The sequence below is a fragment of the Polyergus mexicanus genome, unplaced genomic scaffold (assembly GCF_030449975.1).
Source record: "Polyergus mexicanus isolate NDT 795.1 unplaced genomic scaffold, iyPolMexi1.0 SCAF_26, whole genome shotgun sequence".
Taxonomy (NCBI): domain Eukaryota; kingdom Metazoa; phylum Arthropoda; class Insecta; order Hymenoptera; family Formicidae; genus Polyergus; species Polyergus mexicanus.
This window is the reverse complement of record NW_027223346.1, coordinates 3,296,770-3,315,422: the sequence shown is the minus strand read 5'-3', so window position 1 is coordinate 3,315,422 and position 18,653 is coordinate 3,296,770. Positions and strand designations below refer to the sequence as shown.

The following is an 18,653-nucleotide window of genomic DNA, read 5'->3' as shown; positions in this document are numbered from 1 at the left end:
CGTTCGCCGCTAAAGCGATTTGAAAACGCGCCCATTGATTTATATAGTATCTAGTTGAAAAATTTGTGTTAAATTTAACAGATATCATGTCCCAACGAGTTAACACAAATTTTTGTGTTAATTTAACGTAACATGGATATGTTAAATGGTGACACTAAATTATGTTAATATTTTAACACAAAATAAATGCAAACCTCAAATTAATTCGAAATAAATTTTGTATGAAATCAACATATTTTTAATGATAAAATTAACTTGGAAAAATGTTATTGACAATTTGTAGTCACTAGTCATTTTCCTATTGAAAAATAAAATCAATATTTTTTTCTGTACATTTTAACAGATGAATCCTGTCACTAATAATACGGAATATTATCTATTGTGTAAAATTGAAAATAGATGGACATTGTATTATTTTTACATTTTTTTCAGTTGTTTTAATAATTTAATACTTGAGTTTAATTAACACAACAGCATGCGTGTTTAATTAACACATTAATATGTTAAATATTTAACACAAAAATTTTAATCGTTATATTTTTTTAACAAGAAAACACAAATTTTCCAATTATGTAGAAATATTTTCTCATTTAAATATTTATTAGATCATCTTTCTCGATTGTTCAGAAATATAAATATATATTTCGTTACAAGATTATTATATTAAATATTAAACTAAAATTCGAATTCAAAGTTATGTGCGCGTAATGACCAGATTAAGGCCGATATTACATTTGTCGTACGACAAACTTTTCAAGCGCATTGATTAGCTAATTTCTAGAGAGTCCAGAAAGTTTCTATTTTGCAGCCAATCAATATGCTTAAAAAGTTTGTCGTACGACAAATGTGATATCGGCCTGATAATGAGAGATATTGGTTATCGCGGCATTTTTGCTGGCGCATAAAAACAAATGGATTTTGTGTGAAACATACGATATAAAAATCGAACGACCGCGTATGCAGAAAATGCTTTGCTCCTTTATATTTTATATTAGATTAATATTCTTACATTACCTTAACCAATTGTCGATGTCTGCAGGTAACATCCGTCGAACGTTGCGTGATAAAAAACAAATCCCTTCAGGCGGCAATTTCGCGCGCATGCGTGAATGCGATCACGTTACTAACTTCGGCAGACTCGTACTCGGTTATATAGACCGCAGTGTATGCCACGATCTGCACATTTCGGCCGATTTCCGAGAATCAACGCCTATCGCGCCCCCCTTGCGTCTTGAGATCCTCAACTAGCCAATCGTAACCAAGCGCGCGGTGCTCTGCCTCAGGTACGGTGCATCTGTACCGCGAAGCGGTTCCGTACCCCCTTACTGTCAAATATCAATGTTTTAAACGCGATCTCTTTAGAATTTTTTTAAATAATTAATTCAAGAATAAAGTTTCAATACTCGATTATTAATTACATTTACGATATAATAATTTTAAAATATTATTAAATTATATTGGATAGATTAAATTTCTTAAATGTCGCGCGCGGAAATTCTTTCCGATATATATAAATTAATAAATAATTGTAAATTTAAAGTTTTATAAAAGACGCTTTTATTAAAAGCACGAAATATTGTACTTATGAACGATATTATTTCAGTTATAGACTGTTGGATATCCCCAGTATATGATGTCATTATATAAATTAGAATAACGTAATATTTTTAGAATTATTATATCGTAAATGTAATTAATAATCGAGTATTGAAACTTTGTTCTTCAATTAATTATTTAAAAAAATTTTAAAAAGATCGCGTTTAAAACTGATATTTGGCAGTAAGGGGGTACGGAACCGCTTCGCGGTACAGATGCACCGTACCTGAGGCAGAGCGTCGCGCGCTTGGTTACGGTTGCTAGTCGAGGATCTCAAGACGCAAGGGGAGGGGATAGGCGTTGATTCTCGGAAATCGGCCGAAATGTGCAGATCGTGGCATGCACTGCCGGGTCTACCATTATAACTACGACAAAAATGTATAAGAAATATAATTTAATGCAAGATGTAGAAGTTTTTTGGATCGCTTTTATTATGAATATAAAGCAAGATTTGCAAAATTGTTTGTTTAAATAATAAAATGTTGAAACAAATTATCAAAAAAGTTGAAAAAATATAATATATAGTGATCATTGTTGTTATAGCGTATGTACTTTGATTTTGTGCACCAAGCGCGTTTAAAAATTGCAGTATCATGACAGGAGTCACAAATAGGATCACAATTTTTCAAAAGTTTACAGGTGTTTCGTATTTAGACGGTTTCTCTTCAATGTCAATCAAGCCACTCTTGTATCATGCGTATCTATAAAAAGGTTTACGAATCTGGGAGATGAAAATTGATTGTGAATAAAAGATTGGATTTTCAGAATATTATTTCTTAAATGCAAATTTACATCATAGACTACGTTTACACGTCATTTCTAATCGGGTTTAATAACATCCGTAGTTCTAGGGCTGGCCAATCACAGTCATTCCATTCTTCAGAGGAATAGCTGTGATTGGCCAGTTTTACAACTACGGACGTTATTAAACCCGATTAGTGGTACCGTGTAATTCGTGTAGAGCTCATAGTCATATAATATAATTATGTCTGAAAAATATTTTAAGAAATTCTTCCACGGCCTAAATGTATAAACATCCAATGGCTGAATTATACCAGTTGTTCCGGCAGGAATCGTCAAAATATTTATATATCTCTTTTCCAAGTTTATCAAAATTGTATCATCCTCACTACTGCACATATATACAATATTTTAAGAAGCTAAAAATTTAATAGATTTAAAAAAGTTATAAAAGAAAAGAATAAGAATAAGAAAGATAAGAAAGAATAAGAAAGAAATAAAAAAAAAAAATTTTTTTTAAACCTACAAAAGAAAATAAAAATTTAAGAACGATAAAAGATTTTATATTTAATAAAATTTAAAAAAAATATTTAATAAATATTATATATAATATATAATAATAATATTAAAGAAAAATGTGTGTGTGTGTGTGTGTGTGTGTGGTGTGTCAATAACATGTGTAATGAGCAATCTAAAAATCCTTTATAACTTCAATAAAGCACTTCAATTTTTTTCAATCTGTTGCTGATTCGTTTAAACCATTTGTTGTTTGAATAATTTACGCACTTTTTAATAATTTACAAGTCACAAACAATGCACTTTATAAATTTAATGCCAATTTAGAATCAGTTATAGCCGAATAGCTCTTAATCGTATATCGTTAGTCGTTAGCAAATTGGCCAATCGCAGTCGATAAATCCAAAAATAAACGACTGTGATTGATCAATTCGCTTACGATTAACGACATACGACTTATTGATGTAGAACGAGCCTTATAACATATGATCACTATATTTTTTCAACTTTTTTGCTAATTTGTTTCAACACCCATACAGCACAGAACATTGCAGCAATATTGCAACATTATAGCAACATTGCGGCAATGTTGCAATGTTGTTGCAATATTGCTGCAATGTTCTGTGTTGTATGGGCATTTTATTATTTAAACAAATAATTTTGCAAATTTTATTTTATATTCATAATTAGTGATCCAAAAGGCTTCTACATCTTGCATTAAATTATATTTCTTATATTTCTTACATTCTTGTTGTACTTATAATGATAGAGAGTTGAATATTGAAGGCGGGGTATTAATTATCCATAAAATCGCTTATGAGCACAAATAAAAAGATACGGGTCAAATATTTCTGGTAGTTCTACATTTAGGCCAAATTTGAAAAAAATCAAAGTGTAATAATTGGGTAAGTTTAAGAGAAACATCCATGTCATTTATCATTTAACATTTCTTATTCTTGTTTTTTTACGAGGATTTCAACGAGGATTTCTTATTGAGATATAGGGCGCGTTCCACTTAACGACCGCCACGGTATCATTTTATCCTTGTTGTTCACCGAAGACTTGTTGTTAAACAAAGACAAATGATACTCGCGAGCGTTGCGGTCGTTAAGTGGAACGCGTCTATAGTATACGCCTATACGCGACTGAGACGTCTGCTAACGCTCGCATTATCGCGCATGCGCGACATTTGTCCTTCTATCTCGCGACTGGCGACTCGCAACGTTACTATACGTTACATTACGTGCACGTACACCACACACTACACACTACACACTCCATTGAACTACATACGTACATAGTGCACACATTCAGTTATGCGAAAGAACGTTACTATTATTTGTTGATGATAAATCTCTCGTGTAGTTTGAAATTATTACAATATATTTAGAAAGAAATGTCTTACCAATTATATAGGAATACTACGTTGGGAAATACACTTCAAGAAAGCCTCGATGAACTAATACAGGTGAGTACATAATAATAATAAGGATAGGTTAAGCTTAGCTGACATATAGATCGTGTACAACACTTTTTTCAATTTATATCAAATAACAATGTTAATTAAGTTTATTGTTTATGAAATACTGTGGTGAAGAGTTTATTACGTTATAAAATTAAAAAAATAATGTAAACAATTTTTCTTGTACATTTTTTTATAAAATTGAGAAGACTAATAAAATTCTATCTAAAATAATATAAATTTAATATATTTTTATTAACAACGCATCTCTCTCTCATTAGAATTTAAAATATTCTTATATAGACTATTACATAATTTTATTATATTTTATCTAATAATGAAAAAAAAAATATATATATATATATATATATGTACAGTATGGACAGATAACACCAGGGCTTGCAATAAAGGTATTGCTACAATTTGATAAAGCTATTAATCAAGCTCTTGCAACAAGAGTTAAATCAAGACTTACATTTAAGGTAATTTTCTTTAGTTGTAATCTTTTTGCTGAATTTTTATTGTATTTAGGGTTTAAAATTGCTTGATATTGCAGGCTGGCAAATTAAACACTTATAGATTTTGTGATAATGTGTGGACTTTTATGCTAAATGATGTTGAATTTCGTGAAGTTCAAGAGGTTGCGATAGTAGATAAAGTAAAAATTGTTGCCTGCGATGGAAAAAGTAAGTATTTATAATGAACAATAAATATAGCCTATAATGTATTGAATATCTTGAAATTAACTATAAATGTTTCAAGTATCTAAAATCAATTAAATATGAAATGAAAAGGCTCTGATATTAAATAATTAAAAAAGGGATAGCAGGCTAATTAAGAGTCTGTTAATAATGCACAAATTAATTTTTATCTGTTCCTTATTTATTGTGATAATAGAATTTAATGTGCATCTATTAAATTATATACCAATCAATATTTGCTGAGGATGGTCCAAATATTAGACCCAAAACATCCATATTATCATAATAAATAAGAAAGATAAAAATTAATTTGCGCATTATTTACTGCGTCTTTTAATTAGCCTGCTATTCCCTATTATTAGAAAATTATATTATAAAATCATATATTCAACAGATTTATAATGTACAGTTTTCTACTTTTTTTATTTATGATTATTATTTACAGTATTTTTCACAATACAAATTTTTTTTAGCATTGGATACAGATGGAGCTGCAAAACGATAACAAATCTAGCATTTCACATATACAAAAAAGATTTTGCTGTAAAAAATATAACGATTTTCTGGGATATATATAAGTAACACAAAGAGTAAATGAAATACAATAAATACAAAAATATATTTTCCATTACTTCCCCATAAATATAATACAAGTATATAAGTTAGTATATTTTAATATAATTTTATAATATTTAAGCATTTAAAAAATATTGCTTATACATTTTTTTAAATTTAAAATATATTAGGATTCAATATTTTTTTAAATATTTTAACTAAAATATATTAGATTCTATATATTAAGATATATTAAAAAATTTTATAAACGTTTTTCTTTTTTGAAGACATACTTTAGGGGCATTAATATTATTATTATTATTATTATATGATAAAAAAGATTTTATAATAATATCAAAACGTGTAGATGAAAAATAAAAATGTATTATTACTCATAGTAATTTATTGATAAGCAAATACATTAAGTTTATAATAAGAAGTAATGTACCTATACTTGTAATTGTAAGTATTGTGGCTTCTCTGATATTTTTGTTATGTGGCATGGATTTCAATAAATAAAGTACAATTATGTTTATAATATATTGACCATCCAGAAAGAAGCAAGGTACAATATTAATAATTGCTAACCCTGCTGAGAACACTGTGATGTATTTGCAAAGTAATGCCATTGATTCAGGCAATTTGGGATATACGAAAGAATACTTTGGTACCCAATCTGATACATCAACAGTCCTATAAATGTCCGCTGGATGTCCAAAGTATAGGACATCTTTACCTACTTTCCTCTTTATTTGTACAATCTGGAGTATAAAAAAATTATTTGTTTATAAAAGTTATAAAAGATTGTTTTAAAGATAATGATGTTGGAGGCATATTTAATATAGTTTATCAGACAATAATTTTACAATTTACCTTTGTCACATTATCTAAGGAAGGTTTCATACAATGAGTATCTTGAGATAGACATTCGTGACTAGCTTGACAGAAATTTTGTGACTGATTAATCATTGCCCTCACTGGAAGGCAAGAATGTGGCGGTAAATGAAGAGGAGCAGCTTGTGGTCCTTCAATATATTCAAAACATAAACTACCACCCATTTCACTATCAGTTGTGCAACAATTCACAGCTCCATTTGCTTTCTGCTTAGCTGGTACTGACTCGTCATAATCCTAAAATATGATAACATCAAATTTGAACGTAAAGATATTAAATTAGAAATTGTGAAGTATTAATATAGTCTACAGAAAATTATACATTATAGATGATATAGAGATGCTAAATGATGAAAAATGATATAGTGTGTGTAAGATAAGTAATTTTCTAAATATATACATTACCTGGATAAATGATTGTTTAACACAATAACCAGGAGTTGAATGTTGTACTGCATGCAGTATACAATCATACCAATCTTCACTATACTTTATAGGGCAATTGTTTAATTTATATATTATGTCATGTTCCAAAAGACCAGTTGGTCCTAATACTGGTGAATTCTACAAAAATAATAAAATGGATAAATACTAGTAGTGAGATATATTTGGCCAAAATATATTATATAATCCTATAATCTTGATATAATCTTCATCATACTTACTGGTAAAATACTTTTTACATAAACACCAGTGCCAAGATTAAAAAGTGGTGCCCATAGCCATGTAGAAAATACAAGAATTGCTGCTGCTACTGTAGCAAGAATAATATTGTGCCAAATTCCTGCACACGTAATGCGTAACTGATTTTTCAATGGTAATGCGACTAGTTGTTCATTGTTTATATTTACGTAAGCTATTGGAATTGTAAAAACAATCAAAATTCCTAAACCGAACAGCTGTACATCTTCTCTCGCTGCAGCAAGGGCATGTCCTAATTCATGAACTATACTACATATTGCTAGTGTTATTGTATAATAACCCATTTCGTTGAATGGAACATCCACACCTGGTAACTAAAATATTAAAATAAAATTATAAAAATATGTATGTAAAAAAAAAGTATATTGAAAATGTGAAAAATGTCTGATCTATTATTTACGATTCAAATAAATTGTTATACATCATATTATAATTTTAATATATCACAACATATGAAGTAAAAAAACTTTTAGCAAAGCTAAAATTAAGTTCTATGATTTTATAAAATCCTTTTTATATATTGTAAATTATTAATAAGTATCCTACTCTTAAACAAATTTTTATTTCTCTATAATTTACCATAGGTTCTAATATAACTCCAGAGCTACTATCACTTGAAGATCCAGCCAGCCACAGATTAAATGTCATCTTTAAGATAATGATTGTAGCTATTGGTAAGAGTATAATGCTTATAATGACACCAGCATTGAACCAAGCAGTCCAAAATCTAGAACGATCCATTCCCCACTTTATAATTTTGCGATTGAAAGCAGTTGTAAACCACTTTACTCTCAAAAATTGAATTTCTAAGCCAGTGTTCTCCAAAAAATAGAGATACGGAAAATGTGAACAAGACTGAAAAATAAGATAGGAATTAGTCTCATTTACCTACATTTATAATAAATCTGTTTTAAAATTAGTAAGAATACGTGCAAAGAATTTTATAATAGAAAACTTTAATGTTAGTAAAAAATAATAATTTTTCTCAGCATATAAAAAAAATGCTCACTTGTATATTATATATTAAATATTATTCCACACTGTTAATGAAATGTTTTATATCAAAAAAATTTGGAACATAAAATTAAAAATAAAGCAGAAATATTATATGAAAATTGTGTAATTTACCTTAAAAAATATATCAAAAAAGAATAATGAACAATGTATCAGAATTATTACAACCAATATGCTTAAAACATCCATCTTTCAATTTATTTTTATTTAGATTTCGAATGCCGGTTTCTCTCATAACTACATCACTGTATGTTGCTAAATTAATTAAAGATCACACGCAACAATGCATAACAGCTGATAACAGCATAACCATAGAAGAATCTTCGATCATATCTCTAGACTTAAGACCTAGACCATGTTGCAAACTAATGCTATTCCAATAACAATCAACAATGTAGATTTAACTATGGCATCCAATATTGCGTTATGTTCAATATTTTGCAGCGAATGTTGCAAATTCTGTGTTTTCTTAACAAACTTTGTAAACAGAAATCATTCAATGGTAATTTAATCTAAATATATTCCGACTTAATAGACGCAACTGTGATTGCGTGTAATCTCTGTAAAAATCCAAAAGATAATTATCCTTTTAGTATCTCTTGAACACAAAATACTTCTTTAAATTTTGCTTTCGAATAAAGTGTAAAGATAAGTTGCACATAGGGAATTTCGTAGTTTAGCCCTAGTACTAGAGACGCAACTAAAACCGCATACCTTGAGGTTTATTTTTTACGCATATTTACAAGCTAATAGCTGTCACTTTCACGTTGTTTATTACACACTGACCGTACAGAGTCATTAGCGATTGTATTTTACGTTTAATATATATATCTTAATTGCGTTTTTTTACACAACGCGATATAATATTTTTGTTTATACATAACATGTCAGATTTTATAGAGAATCAAGTTCAATTACTGCTTGCCGGACAAGCATTAGAAAATGATGACATATGTAATGTACATACTCTGGCGAGTGACACAATAGGTATGTCAAATTATTTATATGATAATTATTGTCATAATGTTATTATAAGATTTTTATTTATTCTTTTTTTTTTCATACAAAAGAGAAAAAATAATTTAATATAATTAAACTAATATACATTATAGGTGCAAAATCAGGTCAACTAACAGGACATGTTCCCATTTGCTCGAAAACAGTGACATACATAGTTGCCGCTGTTGTTATAAATGACCAAGGTGAAGTATTAATGATGCAAGAAGCAAAAGCTTCTTGTACTGGAAAATGGTACTTACCAGCTGGTAGAGTGGAGAAAAATGAAAATCTCATAAGTGCTGTGAAAAGGGAAGTCTTGGAAGAGACAGGTCTGGTAATAGCGCCAACAACTCTAATATTAGTAGAATGTGCAAATGGTACATGGTTTCGCTTTGTATTTACTGGAGATATAGTTGGCGGTGTTCTAAAAACACCTGATCAGGCAAATGAGGAATCCTTACAGGCATCTTGGATACGAAATATAAATGACTTGCCACTAAGATCTAATGATATCATATATCTCCTAGACAGAGGCAGAAGTTATGTTTCAAATAAATCTACTTCTCAACATCCTTATTTAATGTCTATGACCAAACCACATACAAAACTATTGCTGAGATTAGTAGTCACATCAAAAAAGAGAGCAACGTAAGTGATACACGTATAATTAATATTTAATAATATAATTATATTTAGATTAATAGACAAAAAAATAAATTAATAAATTTTGTCAAAATAGAAACAGATTACATGTGCTTATATCTGATACCGAACGATATAATCTACCAATTTGTGAAATTAATCCAAATCGTAGTTTACTGTCTACTTTGCATAACTTTATGACAGTGAGTATATATTATGTATATACAAATTTTTTTAAAGCTTAATTTTATATTATACAGAAACTTAAATATACAGTTTTCTCTGTCTAAATTGATATTATATTTTTCTATAGAAAGAATGAAGATATATTTGTTAGGGAATAAGTTTAAAAATTTAATAAAAAAAATTTTGCTATATAAATATATATATTGTGTTTATCTCATTTTTTAAGGAAATATTTGGAAATGATGTAGCACAACATAAGCCACATGGTTTATTGTCTGTAGAATTTAGTGCTGGACAAGGAGGAGATGGTTTATGCTTGACATTATTGGTGTCTTTCAAATTGCCTTTGGAAGATGTGCCTATAATCGGAAAACATATTTGGCATGAGCTTTCTGAAAATGTAGCAGAAACTCTTGCAGCACGTCTGCCGCGAAACATGACTGTCCCTTTAAAAGTCGTACGTTAATTACGTATAACTATTTCGCTAAGCAATTATATTTATTTAAAAGGCTCAGAAGAGAAAGATTTTTTTAAATAATGTTTATGATGTTAACATCGTAGCTACCCTAGTCTACACCAATGACTTTATAACAGGTATTAATATTCAGTAAAACCTACATTCCAGTTTTATCTAATATAAATAAACTAATAATTTTATTAGATCATTCTTACAACAAAACACAAATTTCTCTTAAAAGAATTAATTCATATTCGCGAATTCTAAAATTATTAGTGCGAAAATTATATATAGTGTTAATATATCTCATAATATATATTTTAACACAATTTAGATTATATTTGAAATTCGAATTGGTAAATAAGTATCGTTTAAATTGAATTGTACATAATTACAACTAAGAAATTTTATGCATAAAGGACAAGTTTACTATATAGTTTGTTCAAAAATTTATTATTATATAAAAAATATTTAAAAATGTTAAATAAGATAGAATTTTATGTTCGTGTGCGCGCGACTAAAAGTTACATAGTTTTTAACTTATTTCACTTGCAAACTATCACTCAACCAATATCTATAATGTCAAATATGATATAAAGTTTCAATCATTGAAAAAGATTCTATATAATAGTAAGAGAAAAATAAATATTTAAAGAATAGTGCGACAAGAAATTGTTTTAACAAGCAGTTTTATCATTAATTTATTACATATAAAATTGCACATAGGAGTTCACAAAACAAGATTCATACTATTTATTTTTATCATTTTTATATGTATTATCTTTGTATACTCAAAAGATGCTAGCAATAATAGCAATAATTTACTCATTTAACCCAAAGACGATTAAGTCTAAAACTTGATTATAAAGTACTTATATAAATATATAATTAAACAAGAAAAATATGACATATGTTAATAATTTATATAAATAAAATTTTTTTATAAAATAAGTTTGTTATCTTGTCAAATCGTCTCTTAGTAACTCAAAAAGATCACAGATTATAAAATCATATTCCATTGATCTATTATATAAATAAGTCTATAAAACTTTTACAAAGCGAATTTTTATATTACAATATAATAATGTTGCATTTAAGACGCAATATAGGAAGATCATCATGTAACTGCACAAAGGTGTAGACATAGACAATTTGTTGCCCTTTTTAGTAAAAAATTACTTATTTACAAGTAGTATAGCATTAAAAAAATGCTCTATAAAGATTTAATAATCTTAGAATTTCTTAATATGCTGGATGAATCATGTAATCTGTTGCAAATCGATATCAGGAAGATGATATCGATCATGATTAATCATATCGTATAATAAAAAATTCGAAATAATCTTATGACTTAAAAAGTTATATATTATAAACATCACAAATTTTTTCCTTGTCAAAACCAAAAATTTTTTGAATATCTCGACTAATTACTAATATATATTAGTTTGTAACAAATTATGTGATTCAAATTATACACTTGTGTATAATAATATTAATCTTATATAACTTTAATTAGATGTAAATGTTAATCATCCTACAGTGTTTAATACAGTATCATCTGTACTTTCATTTTTTATAGGAACCATATTATTAGTATTATGTATAGATTTAATGTCATCATTGAGCATTAAAGATACATTATTAAAATAATTTGAAGAAGCAGTATCGTTAACATTTATCTCAGGATGTAATATACGCTTTTGATCATTTTCACAGTCGATTGCATTTGTGTTTGTATTTACAGGATGTTTCTTCATATGAGTTGTCAAATTACCACTATGATAGAATTCTTTCCCACAGACTTTACATTGAAATGGTTTAATTCCGGAATGTATCCTCTCGTGTATTGATAAGTTGCCACTATGCCTAAATTCTTTACCACACACGCTACATTTGTAAGGTTTCACACCTGAATGAGTTCTCAAATGAGTAGAGAGATTACCACTATGACTAAACATTTTTCCACATATCTGGCAACCATATGGTCGTTCACCAGAATGTGTTCTCATATGAATAGCCAAATTTCCACTGTGCGTAAAACACTTTTCACATTGATTACATTTGTATGGCCGTTCTCCATTATGAGTTCTCATATGTATAAATAAATTGCTCTTGTGTCCAAACTCTTTAAAGCAAATCTCACATTGACATTTCGATTTTTTTCCCATAGCAGACTCCATAGAACTTTTTGATGGTCTCCCAAGACGATTGTTTTTTACAATGATTGGTGGTTGTGCTGTCAACGTCTGATTAATATTTCCTACATTTTGCAGATCTTGTGATAGCTGTGATTGTTTATTCTCTTGTACTATGATAACACTGTTCGTACCCTGATGGCATTGGTTATTTGTCTGTATTTGATTGTTGCCATCTTCCTGATTAACTTGATAGAATATATTATTTTGTGCATAATCCTTTATATATGGTAAGCTCCCTGCATCCTAAGACACAAATATATAAAATTAAATATATAAATATGCTAGCTACTTACATAATGATGTATAGATACTTGCTTCTGTCTGGAACATAGCCTGTTGATCATGAATTTCATTTTTTATAGACGTCTCATTCGATAATTGCGCTTGCTCCCAAAATTGAGATAACTGGCGGTGTTTATATTCAACATCTTGATTGATAAAAGGATATATGGAATTATCTGAAGTCCTGATTCTATTATTTGTATTTACATCTTCTACATTTGTGCATTCATGTTTTATTTGTATAGGACTAAACATCTGGAAATATTTATGAATTCAAAAAATAGAAGTATAGATATCACATATTTATATTGATGCATAATAAAATGCCACATCGAATCTTTATTGTATTTTTAATTATTGTGTGTATATTGTTTTATACAAAGAGAATTAGAATTCTCTTTGGTTTGATACATTATTATATACATGATCTCCACACACTAACATTTTATTTTAAAGGATTGTCAACATCTCTCGGTTAGGAAATCACCAGTTGAGAATATCCGTAATATCAATGAAATTCACTAATAAAAGTATCATAATTGACAAACTCCTACTATATATGCATAATAAATGCAATAAAAACTATTTATGTATCCACATTACTGACAAGGATTTCCAATCTCTTTGTTCTGAAGTCATTTTTGTTGAATATTTGTGAACGCCATCTATATACCAGAGAGAAAACACGATAAAGTGAGCTCGATGGGTCCAGAGATAATTGAAGATTGATGACATTACCGATTGTTTGACTGTATCACCGACTATTACAATATCATCTATAGATAATCCTTGCAAAAATCAGCAAAACCATATATCTACAACAGAATATACTCTATGGTTGATACACAAAACGTTTAGCTATAGCACAACACGATCGTATATACGACCGTGGCCAGCAAAACGCGCGGCAATGAACTAACCTTCAAATAATATTTAAATATAAATTACAAACTAATAGTTTTACTTTATTTTATATTAACAGAATGACATCCACTGATGAACAACATGCTAATTTACCATGGTCAGTACAATACTTAAGATGTCAATGAGCCTGCTGACTAAAACTCTTGTTTTATATTTTAGGGTCGAGAAATACCGTCCCAAAAGTTTGGATGAACTTATTTCTCATGAGACAATAATAAAGACGAGTAAGTAAATATATATGGAAATGTATATACTTTATTCGCTAAATAATTATAATGAGTGAAGTTCAAATTTGTCTGTTACACAGTAAACAAATTCATCGATGAAAATCAGCTACCACACCTGCTTCTTTATGGGCCACCTGGGACAGGAAAAACCAGCACTATACTAGCATGTGCTCGTAAACTTTATACTTCAGCACAATTCAATTCAATGGTTATATATTTATTAGATAATCTTATGTTTTCTTTATTTATATGAAGTAATTATTTATTATATGTTAGGTGTTGGAATTAAATGCTTCTGATGACAGAGGCATAGGTATTGTGCGAGGCCAAATTTTAAGTTTTGCCAGTACAGGCACTATGTATAAATCTGCATTCAAGTTAATTATTCTGGATGAAGCAGATGCCATGACAATTGATGCTCAAAATGCGCTCAGAAGAAGTAAATAATAATTTTGATATATTATAAACTTCAAATTCTTTTTATAAATTAATTAAATTTTATATTATTTCTAGTTATTGAGAAATATACGGATAATGTACGTTTTTGCATCATATGTAATTACCTTAGTAAAATTATACCAGCTTTGCAGTCTCGTTGTACCAGATTCAGGTTTTTACCTCTTGCAACAGAACAAATAGTGCCAAGATTAAATCACGTTGTCGAAGCAGAAAAGTAAGCAAAGCTTTATTTTATATTTAATTATATATTTGTGATTTTTCTTATATATATAATTTATTAATGAAAAATTGTATAGCTTAAAAGTTACAGAGGATGGAAAGAAAGCATTAATAACATTGAGTGGTGGCGATATGAGGAAAGTAATAAGTGTACTTCAAAGTACATGGTTTGCTTATGGCGAAGTAAATCAAAAGAATGTATATAATTGTGTTGGACATCCTTTACCAAGTGATATTCATGCTATTATAAATTGGTTGCTTAATGAATCTTATGATACATGTTACAAAAGTATCCTTTTATAATAATATAAATACTTATATAATATTTCTTTATATTAAAACTATATAATCTTTAATGTACTCTATTAAGAAATCCAAAAGCTTAAGTTGGACAAAGGACTTGCATTGCAGGATATATTAACGGAAATTCATTTATGTGTAATTAAAAGTATGTGTTACTATGCTTTGGCATGTACGTATGTCAAATATTTCTAATATTTCTTTCTAACATTTTTTTTTAGTTGATTTTCCCAATTCGGTATTCATTGATTTATTGTGCAAAATGGCAGAAATAGAGAAAAGGCTGGCCTCTGGATGTCGCGATATTATTCAAATAAATTCGCTCATATCTGCGTTCTACAAAGTTCGTGATATCGAAACGTGATATCTTCCGTACATTGGTATAATTAAAATTTCTCAATAGTAATATGCAAACACATACTTATACATTTATATATCCCCTTTAATCTCGTTCTACTTTATTTTTTAAATATTTAAAGGATACATATTTATGAAATACTGTGAATGTTATTTTCAGAATATAAACAATCTTTTATGTATTTATATATATTGTACTGGTAATATATATATATATATATTTTTTTTTTTTTTTTTTTTTTTTTTACTCTAAGGAATATATAAATTTTAAGTACATTTATTTAAGAATAATAATACTTCATACGAAAGATAATACTTCTTTTTTTAAAAGATATTTAATTATAAGCATTATATATATATAATAGGAATATAATTCACAAAAATGTAATAAAATTGTGGTAATAACAATAGAGCCGATTAGATATTCAGGAATGATACATAAACTCCGTTCTCCGCGCACAACATTGTATTATCTGAAAATAATAAAACCATAAAAACAATATGTATCCTAAATATATTTTACAATACGAGATTGTTATCATTGTCTGATTTCGCCATTTAATTACATTTTTCCGTGTGCCTTATCAGCAGTACTAAAATCTAAAAATAGTCAAAATAGAGTAAGTCGCAAATGAGTCGAGTCATCATTGATTTTATCCATCATAAATTATGTTCAGTTCTTTGCTTATGTCGCCGTCACCTCTTCCTGCCTTGCCCTTCGGAATCGCGATGATCTCTTTACGTGCGCGGAAAAGTGCAAACTTCATTCGGGAGATGATAACTTTCACGAACAGACAGCACAGACACGGGTAAGGGTGAACTTTGCCGCGCCGGGCTACAAGCCTGCAATCAGTATATTCCGTACTCTCGGATCTTACAAGTAGTAGCGGTCCGATAGTAGCCCGACAAATACCGCGCAATCAGCACGCGATCGTTCGAGCATCATATCGAAACTTTAAGCGTGCGAACTTCGTGTACCCCCTTCTCTCTCCCCGCTTCTCTCTCCGTAGAAACTTACGTACACGTTATTCCTTGTATCACGCATCGAATCGTACGACTAATGTATAACTGAGATGTTTATGATGTATGTCAATTTAAGATCTATGTAATCTGATTTATATATATAATATACGAAGGTACACAAATTATTTTTGAGATATAAATATATAAATTTTATTATAAATAATAAATTCTTATACAGGGTTTATCCCAGAATTAGACGAATAAATTTTAGGCTAGTTATAAAGGACATCAAAACAAGCCAATTTTGTCAATAAACCCGTGTCCGCAAATGAGCTATTTTGGCACTAGAGAATCAAAGATTAACAAAGAAATCTCGCGTATCCGAAAATTTTGATTTTGATTAAATGTAGGGAGAGGGGGAGAGGAGCAAATAGATGAATTTAGAAATTTTCAATTGCGGCCCAAAAAGGATTCTAAGGGATGAAATCACCCTCATATAAAGAGCAGTTTTTTGCTTTTCTCGATATATCTCGAAAATTATTCGAGATATAAAAAAATGTTTCATACAAAAGTTTCATGGCAAAAACATCTCTATTTAATCGCATTACTAAAATTTTGAAAAAATAATTTTTTTCAAACATTTTTGCCCTTGTTAATCTTTGATTCTCTAATGCTAAAACGGTTCGTTTATGCACATGGGTTTATTGAAAAAATTAGCTTGTTTTGATGTCCTTTATAACCACCTGGAGTTTGTCGGTCTAAGTCTGGTTATGATGAGTAATCGCGTATCTAGTGACCGAGTATATATTTCGGATTAAAAACTATCGCCGTCGCGCGCGATTGTGAGCACTTGTTGATTTTTATATAATATATATCAAAGGGATTATATATATATATATATATATATACACAGGGTTGGGAATGTTACTCTATGAAAGCAACGCGTTACCGTTACCGTTATTTTTTTGTAAAAAGTAACTCGTTACCGTTACTCGTTACTGATTTTAAAAAGTAACGCGTTACCGTTACCGTTACTTGGAAAGTAACGATTCGTTACTTTTTCGTTATATTTTTGTTTTTTGTAATGCGCCGTTTAGCAGGAATTTACATTCAAAGTGGGGGGTGCTAGCTTGACATTAAGCCAATCACCAATCAAGAATCGAATGACCGTGATTGGTCAATTTTACAACCATGAATATTATTAAACCTGACGTGTAAAATTAGTCGACTAACCGAACACATTTTTTTTTCTCTTAAATAAGAATATTTTATTAGGAATGTTCATATGTGGTGTGTGAGCTGCTTTTCAGATATATTCTTCCTCGAATCTTACACATTCTATTCAACGATTATTCTCGTTGTATTATCGTTTCGCCATGAAAATTGATCGAGATTTTGTAATATAAGCTCTCTCTCTCTCTTTCTCTCGAGCCGCGCTTCTTTGTTTATATCTGAATATTTATATCCAACTTTTTTGAACGCTTCTGTACCGAGACGCGTTCGGCGACGCGGTCCTCCCCTCTCCTCGCCTACCCATCCAGCCTAAATTTTTCGTAATCGCGTCAGTCTCTTCACACAAGCGCGAGTCTCAAGACGAATTACGGTCGCGCTCCGTGTTTCTCGCGTCTTTTTATCCGTCGAAAGTGAGATCCGCGTACGAACGAGTGTCGGGGGGGTCTTGTATCGAATAACAGGCGATTATCCGAGTGTAATATATTAACCCGTGTAATCGTGATTAAGGCATCTTTCGATATATATATACTCGCAAACGACAAGATTTTTCCCACGCATCTTTTATCTATCGAAAATGAATTTCGCATCCGAACGAATATTCGAAATATCCGAATCGAGAATAATTTGTAGTTTTGATATATCGACTTTATAATACGATACAACGATCGATGAATACATTATTTAACATATTTTTAGGCGCTGAAATAATTTACTCGCTGTCGTATATAATAATATTGCGTTGAAAATATAAGCGCGTCGCGTTCGACACGTTTCTGCTTTAATATTTTTTAATATTGTTTTAAAATATAATCATTTTTTCAGAGTTATATTCACAATTTCATAAATCGAGATCGCAAAAGAGCGTCGCAGGATTCTTCGCGTACGGTTTATTTCTTGGAAGAGACGCGCTCGCTCCTTTTCCTGGAATGGATATTCGACGACGCGTTCCCCCCTCCCCATCTACTACTACTCAACCTGCCTAAATTTTCCGTAACCGTTACAGTAACCGTCGTATTGCATTAACGT

General features: G+C 29.5%; 5 protein-coding genes across 5 annotated transcripts; 3 read left to right on the top strand and 2 right to left on the bottom strand.

Moving 5' to 3' along the window:
• Positions 1-4,092: 4,092 nt before the first annotated feature.
• On the top strand, positions 4,093-5,733 carry Tfiia-s (general transcription factor IIA subunit 2). The gene is made up of 4 exons (XM_070314011.1): positions 4,093-4,321; positions 4,693-4,797; positions 4,872-5,001; positions 5,490-5,733. The coding sequence occupies exons 1-4, from the start codon at positions 4,250-4,252 to the stop codon at positions 5,519-5,521; spliced, it is 339 nt and encodes a 112-aa protein (XP_070170112.1). The 5' UTR covers positions 4,093-4,249; the 3' UTR covers positions 5,522-5,733.
• Positions 5,734-5,939: 206 nt separating this feature from the next.
• On the bottom strand, positions 5,940-8,786 carry S2p (membrane-bound transcription factor site-2 protease). Its single transcript, XM_070314008.1, has 6 exons — positions 8,296-8,786; positions 7,747-8,022; positions 7,131-7,481; positions 6,871-7,029; positions 6,445-6,702; positions 5,940-6,332 (listed from the first exon to the last, which is right to left on the bottom strand). The coding sequence occupies exons 1-6, from the start codon at positions 8,368-8,370 to the stop codon at positions 5,964-5,966; spliced, it is 1,488 nt and encodes a 495-aa protein (XP_070170109.1). The 5' UTR covers positions 8,371-8,786; the 3' UTR covers positions 5,940-5,963.
• LOC138943301 (8-oxo-dGDP phosphatase NUDT18) lies at positions 8,739-12,663 on the top strand. Its single transcript, XM_070314010.1, has 4 exons — positions 8,739-9,168; positions 9,294-9,828; positions 9,920-10,025; positions 10,235-12,663. The coding sequence occupies exons 1-4, from the start codon at positions 9,066-9,068 to the stop codon at positions 10,472-10,474; spliced, it is 984 nt and encodes a 327-aa protein (XP_070170111.1). The 5' UTR covers positions 8,739-9,065; the 3' UTR covers positions 10,475-12,663.
• Positions 11,430-13,563, bottom strand: LOC138943300 (zinc finger protein 37). Its single transcript, XM_070314009.1, has 3 exons — positions 13,388-13,563; positions 12,979-13,200; positions 11,430-12,906 (listed from the first exon to the last, which is right to left on the bottom strand). Exons 2-3 carry the CDS (start codon positions 13,198-13,200, stop codon positions 11,995-11,997), a joined length of 1,134 nt encoding a protein of 377 aa, XP_070170110.1. The 5' UTR covers positions 13,388-13,563; the 3' UTR covers positions 11,430-11,994.
• Positions 13,564-13,815: 252 nt separating this feature from the next.
• On the top strand, positions 13,816-15,623 carry Rfc3 (replication factor C subunit RfC3). Its single transcript, XM_070313985.1, has 8 exons — positions 13,816-13,966; positions 14,029-14,093; positions 14,177-14,304; positions 14,373-14,535; positions 14,610-14,769; positions 14,852-15,063; positions 15,145-15,222; positions 15,296-15,623. The coding sequence occupies exons 1-8, from the start codon at positions 13,929-13,931 to the stop codon at positions 15,436-15,438; spliced, it is 987 nt and encodes a 328-aa protein (XP_070170086.1). The 5' UTR covers positions 13,816-13,928; the 3' UTR covers positions 15,439-15,623.
• The last annotated feature ends 3,030 nt before the right edge of the window (positions 15,624-18,653 follow it).

What these genes read in the sequence shown, in the direction of transcription:
- Tfiia-s (XM_070314011.1), top strand. Translation starts at nt 4,250, where the DNA reads ATGTCTTACCAATTATATAGGAATACTACGTTGGGAAATACACTTCAA. An exon ending in GCCTCGATGAACTAATACAG is followed by an intron (nt 4,322 to 4,692) that starts GTGAGTACATAA and finishes ATATATGTACAG; the next exon opens with TATGGACAGATAACACCAGG. An exon ending in TGTTGCCTGCGATGGAAAAA is followed by an intron (nt 5,002 to 5,489) that starts GTAAGTATTTAT and finishes AATTTTTTTTAG; the next exon opens with CATTGGATACAGATGGAGCT.
- S2p (XM_070314008.1), bottom strand. Translation starts at nt 8,370, where the DNA reads ATGGATGTTTTAAGCATATTGGTTGTAATAATTCTGATACATTGTTCA. An exon ending in GAGTTATATTAGAACCTATG is followed by an intron (nt 7,482 to 7,746) that starts GTAAATTATAGA and finishes TTAATATTTTAG; the next exon opens with TTACCAGGTGTGGATGTTCC. An exon ending in ATGTAAAAAGTATTTTACCA is followed by an intron (nt 7,030 to 7,130) that starts GTAAGTATGATG and finishes TTATTTTTGTAG; the next exon opens with AATTCACCAGTATTAGGACC.
- LOC138943301 (XM_070314010.1), top strand. Translation starts at nt 9,066, where the DNA reads ATGTCAGATTTTATAGAGAATCAAGTTCAATTACTGCTTGCCGGACAA. An exon ending in TCTGGCGAGTGACACAATAG is followed by an intron (nt 9,169 to 9,293) that starts GTATGTCAAATT and finishes TATACATTATAG; the next exon opens with GTGCAAAATCAGGTCAACTA. An exon ending in ACATCAAAAAAGAGAGCAAC is followed by an intron (nt 9,829 to 9,919) that starts GTAAGTGATACA and finishes TTGTCAAAATAG; the next exon opens with AAACAGATTACATGTGCTTA.
- LOC138943300 (XM_070314009.1), bottom strand. Translation starts at nt 13,200, where the DNA reads ATGTTTAGTCCTATACAAATAAAACATGAATGCACAAATGTAGAAGAT. An exon ending in AGGCTATGTTCCAGACAGAA is followed by an intron (nt 12,907 to 12,978) that starts GCAAGTATCTAT and finishes TTTGTGTCTTAG; the next exon opens with GATGCAGGGAGCTTACCATA.
- Rfc3 (XM_070313985.1), top strand. Translation starts at nt 13,929, where the DNA reads ATGACATCCACTGATGAACAACATGCTAATTTACCATG. An exon ending in CAACATGCTAATTTACCATG is followed by an intron (nt 13,967 to 14,028) that starts GTCAGTACAATA and finishes TTTATATTTTAG; the next exon opens with GGTCGAGAAATACCGTCCCA. An exon ending in TCAAAATGCGCTCAGAAGAA is followed by an intron (nt 14,536 to 14,609) that starts GTAAATAATAAT and finishes TATTATTTCTAG; the next exon opens with TTATTGAGAAATATACGGAT.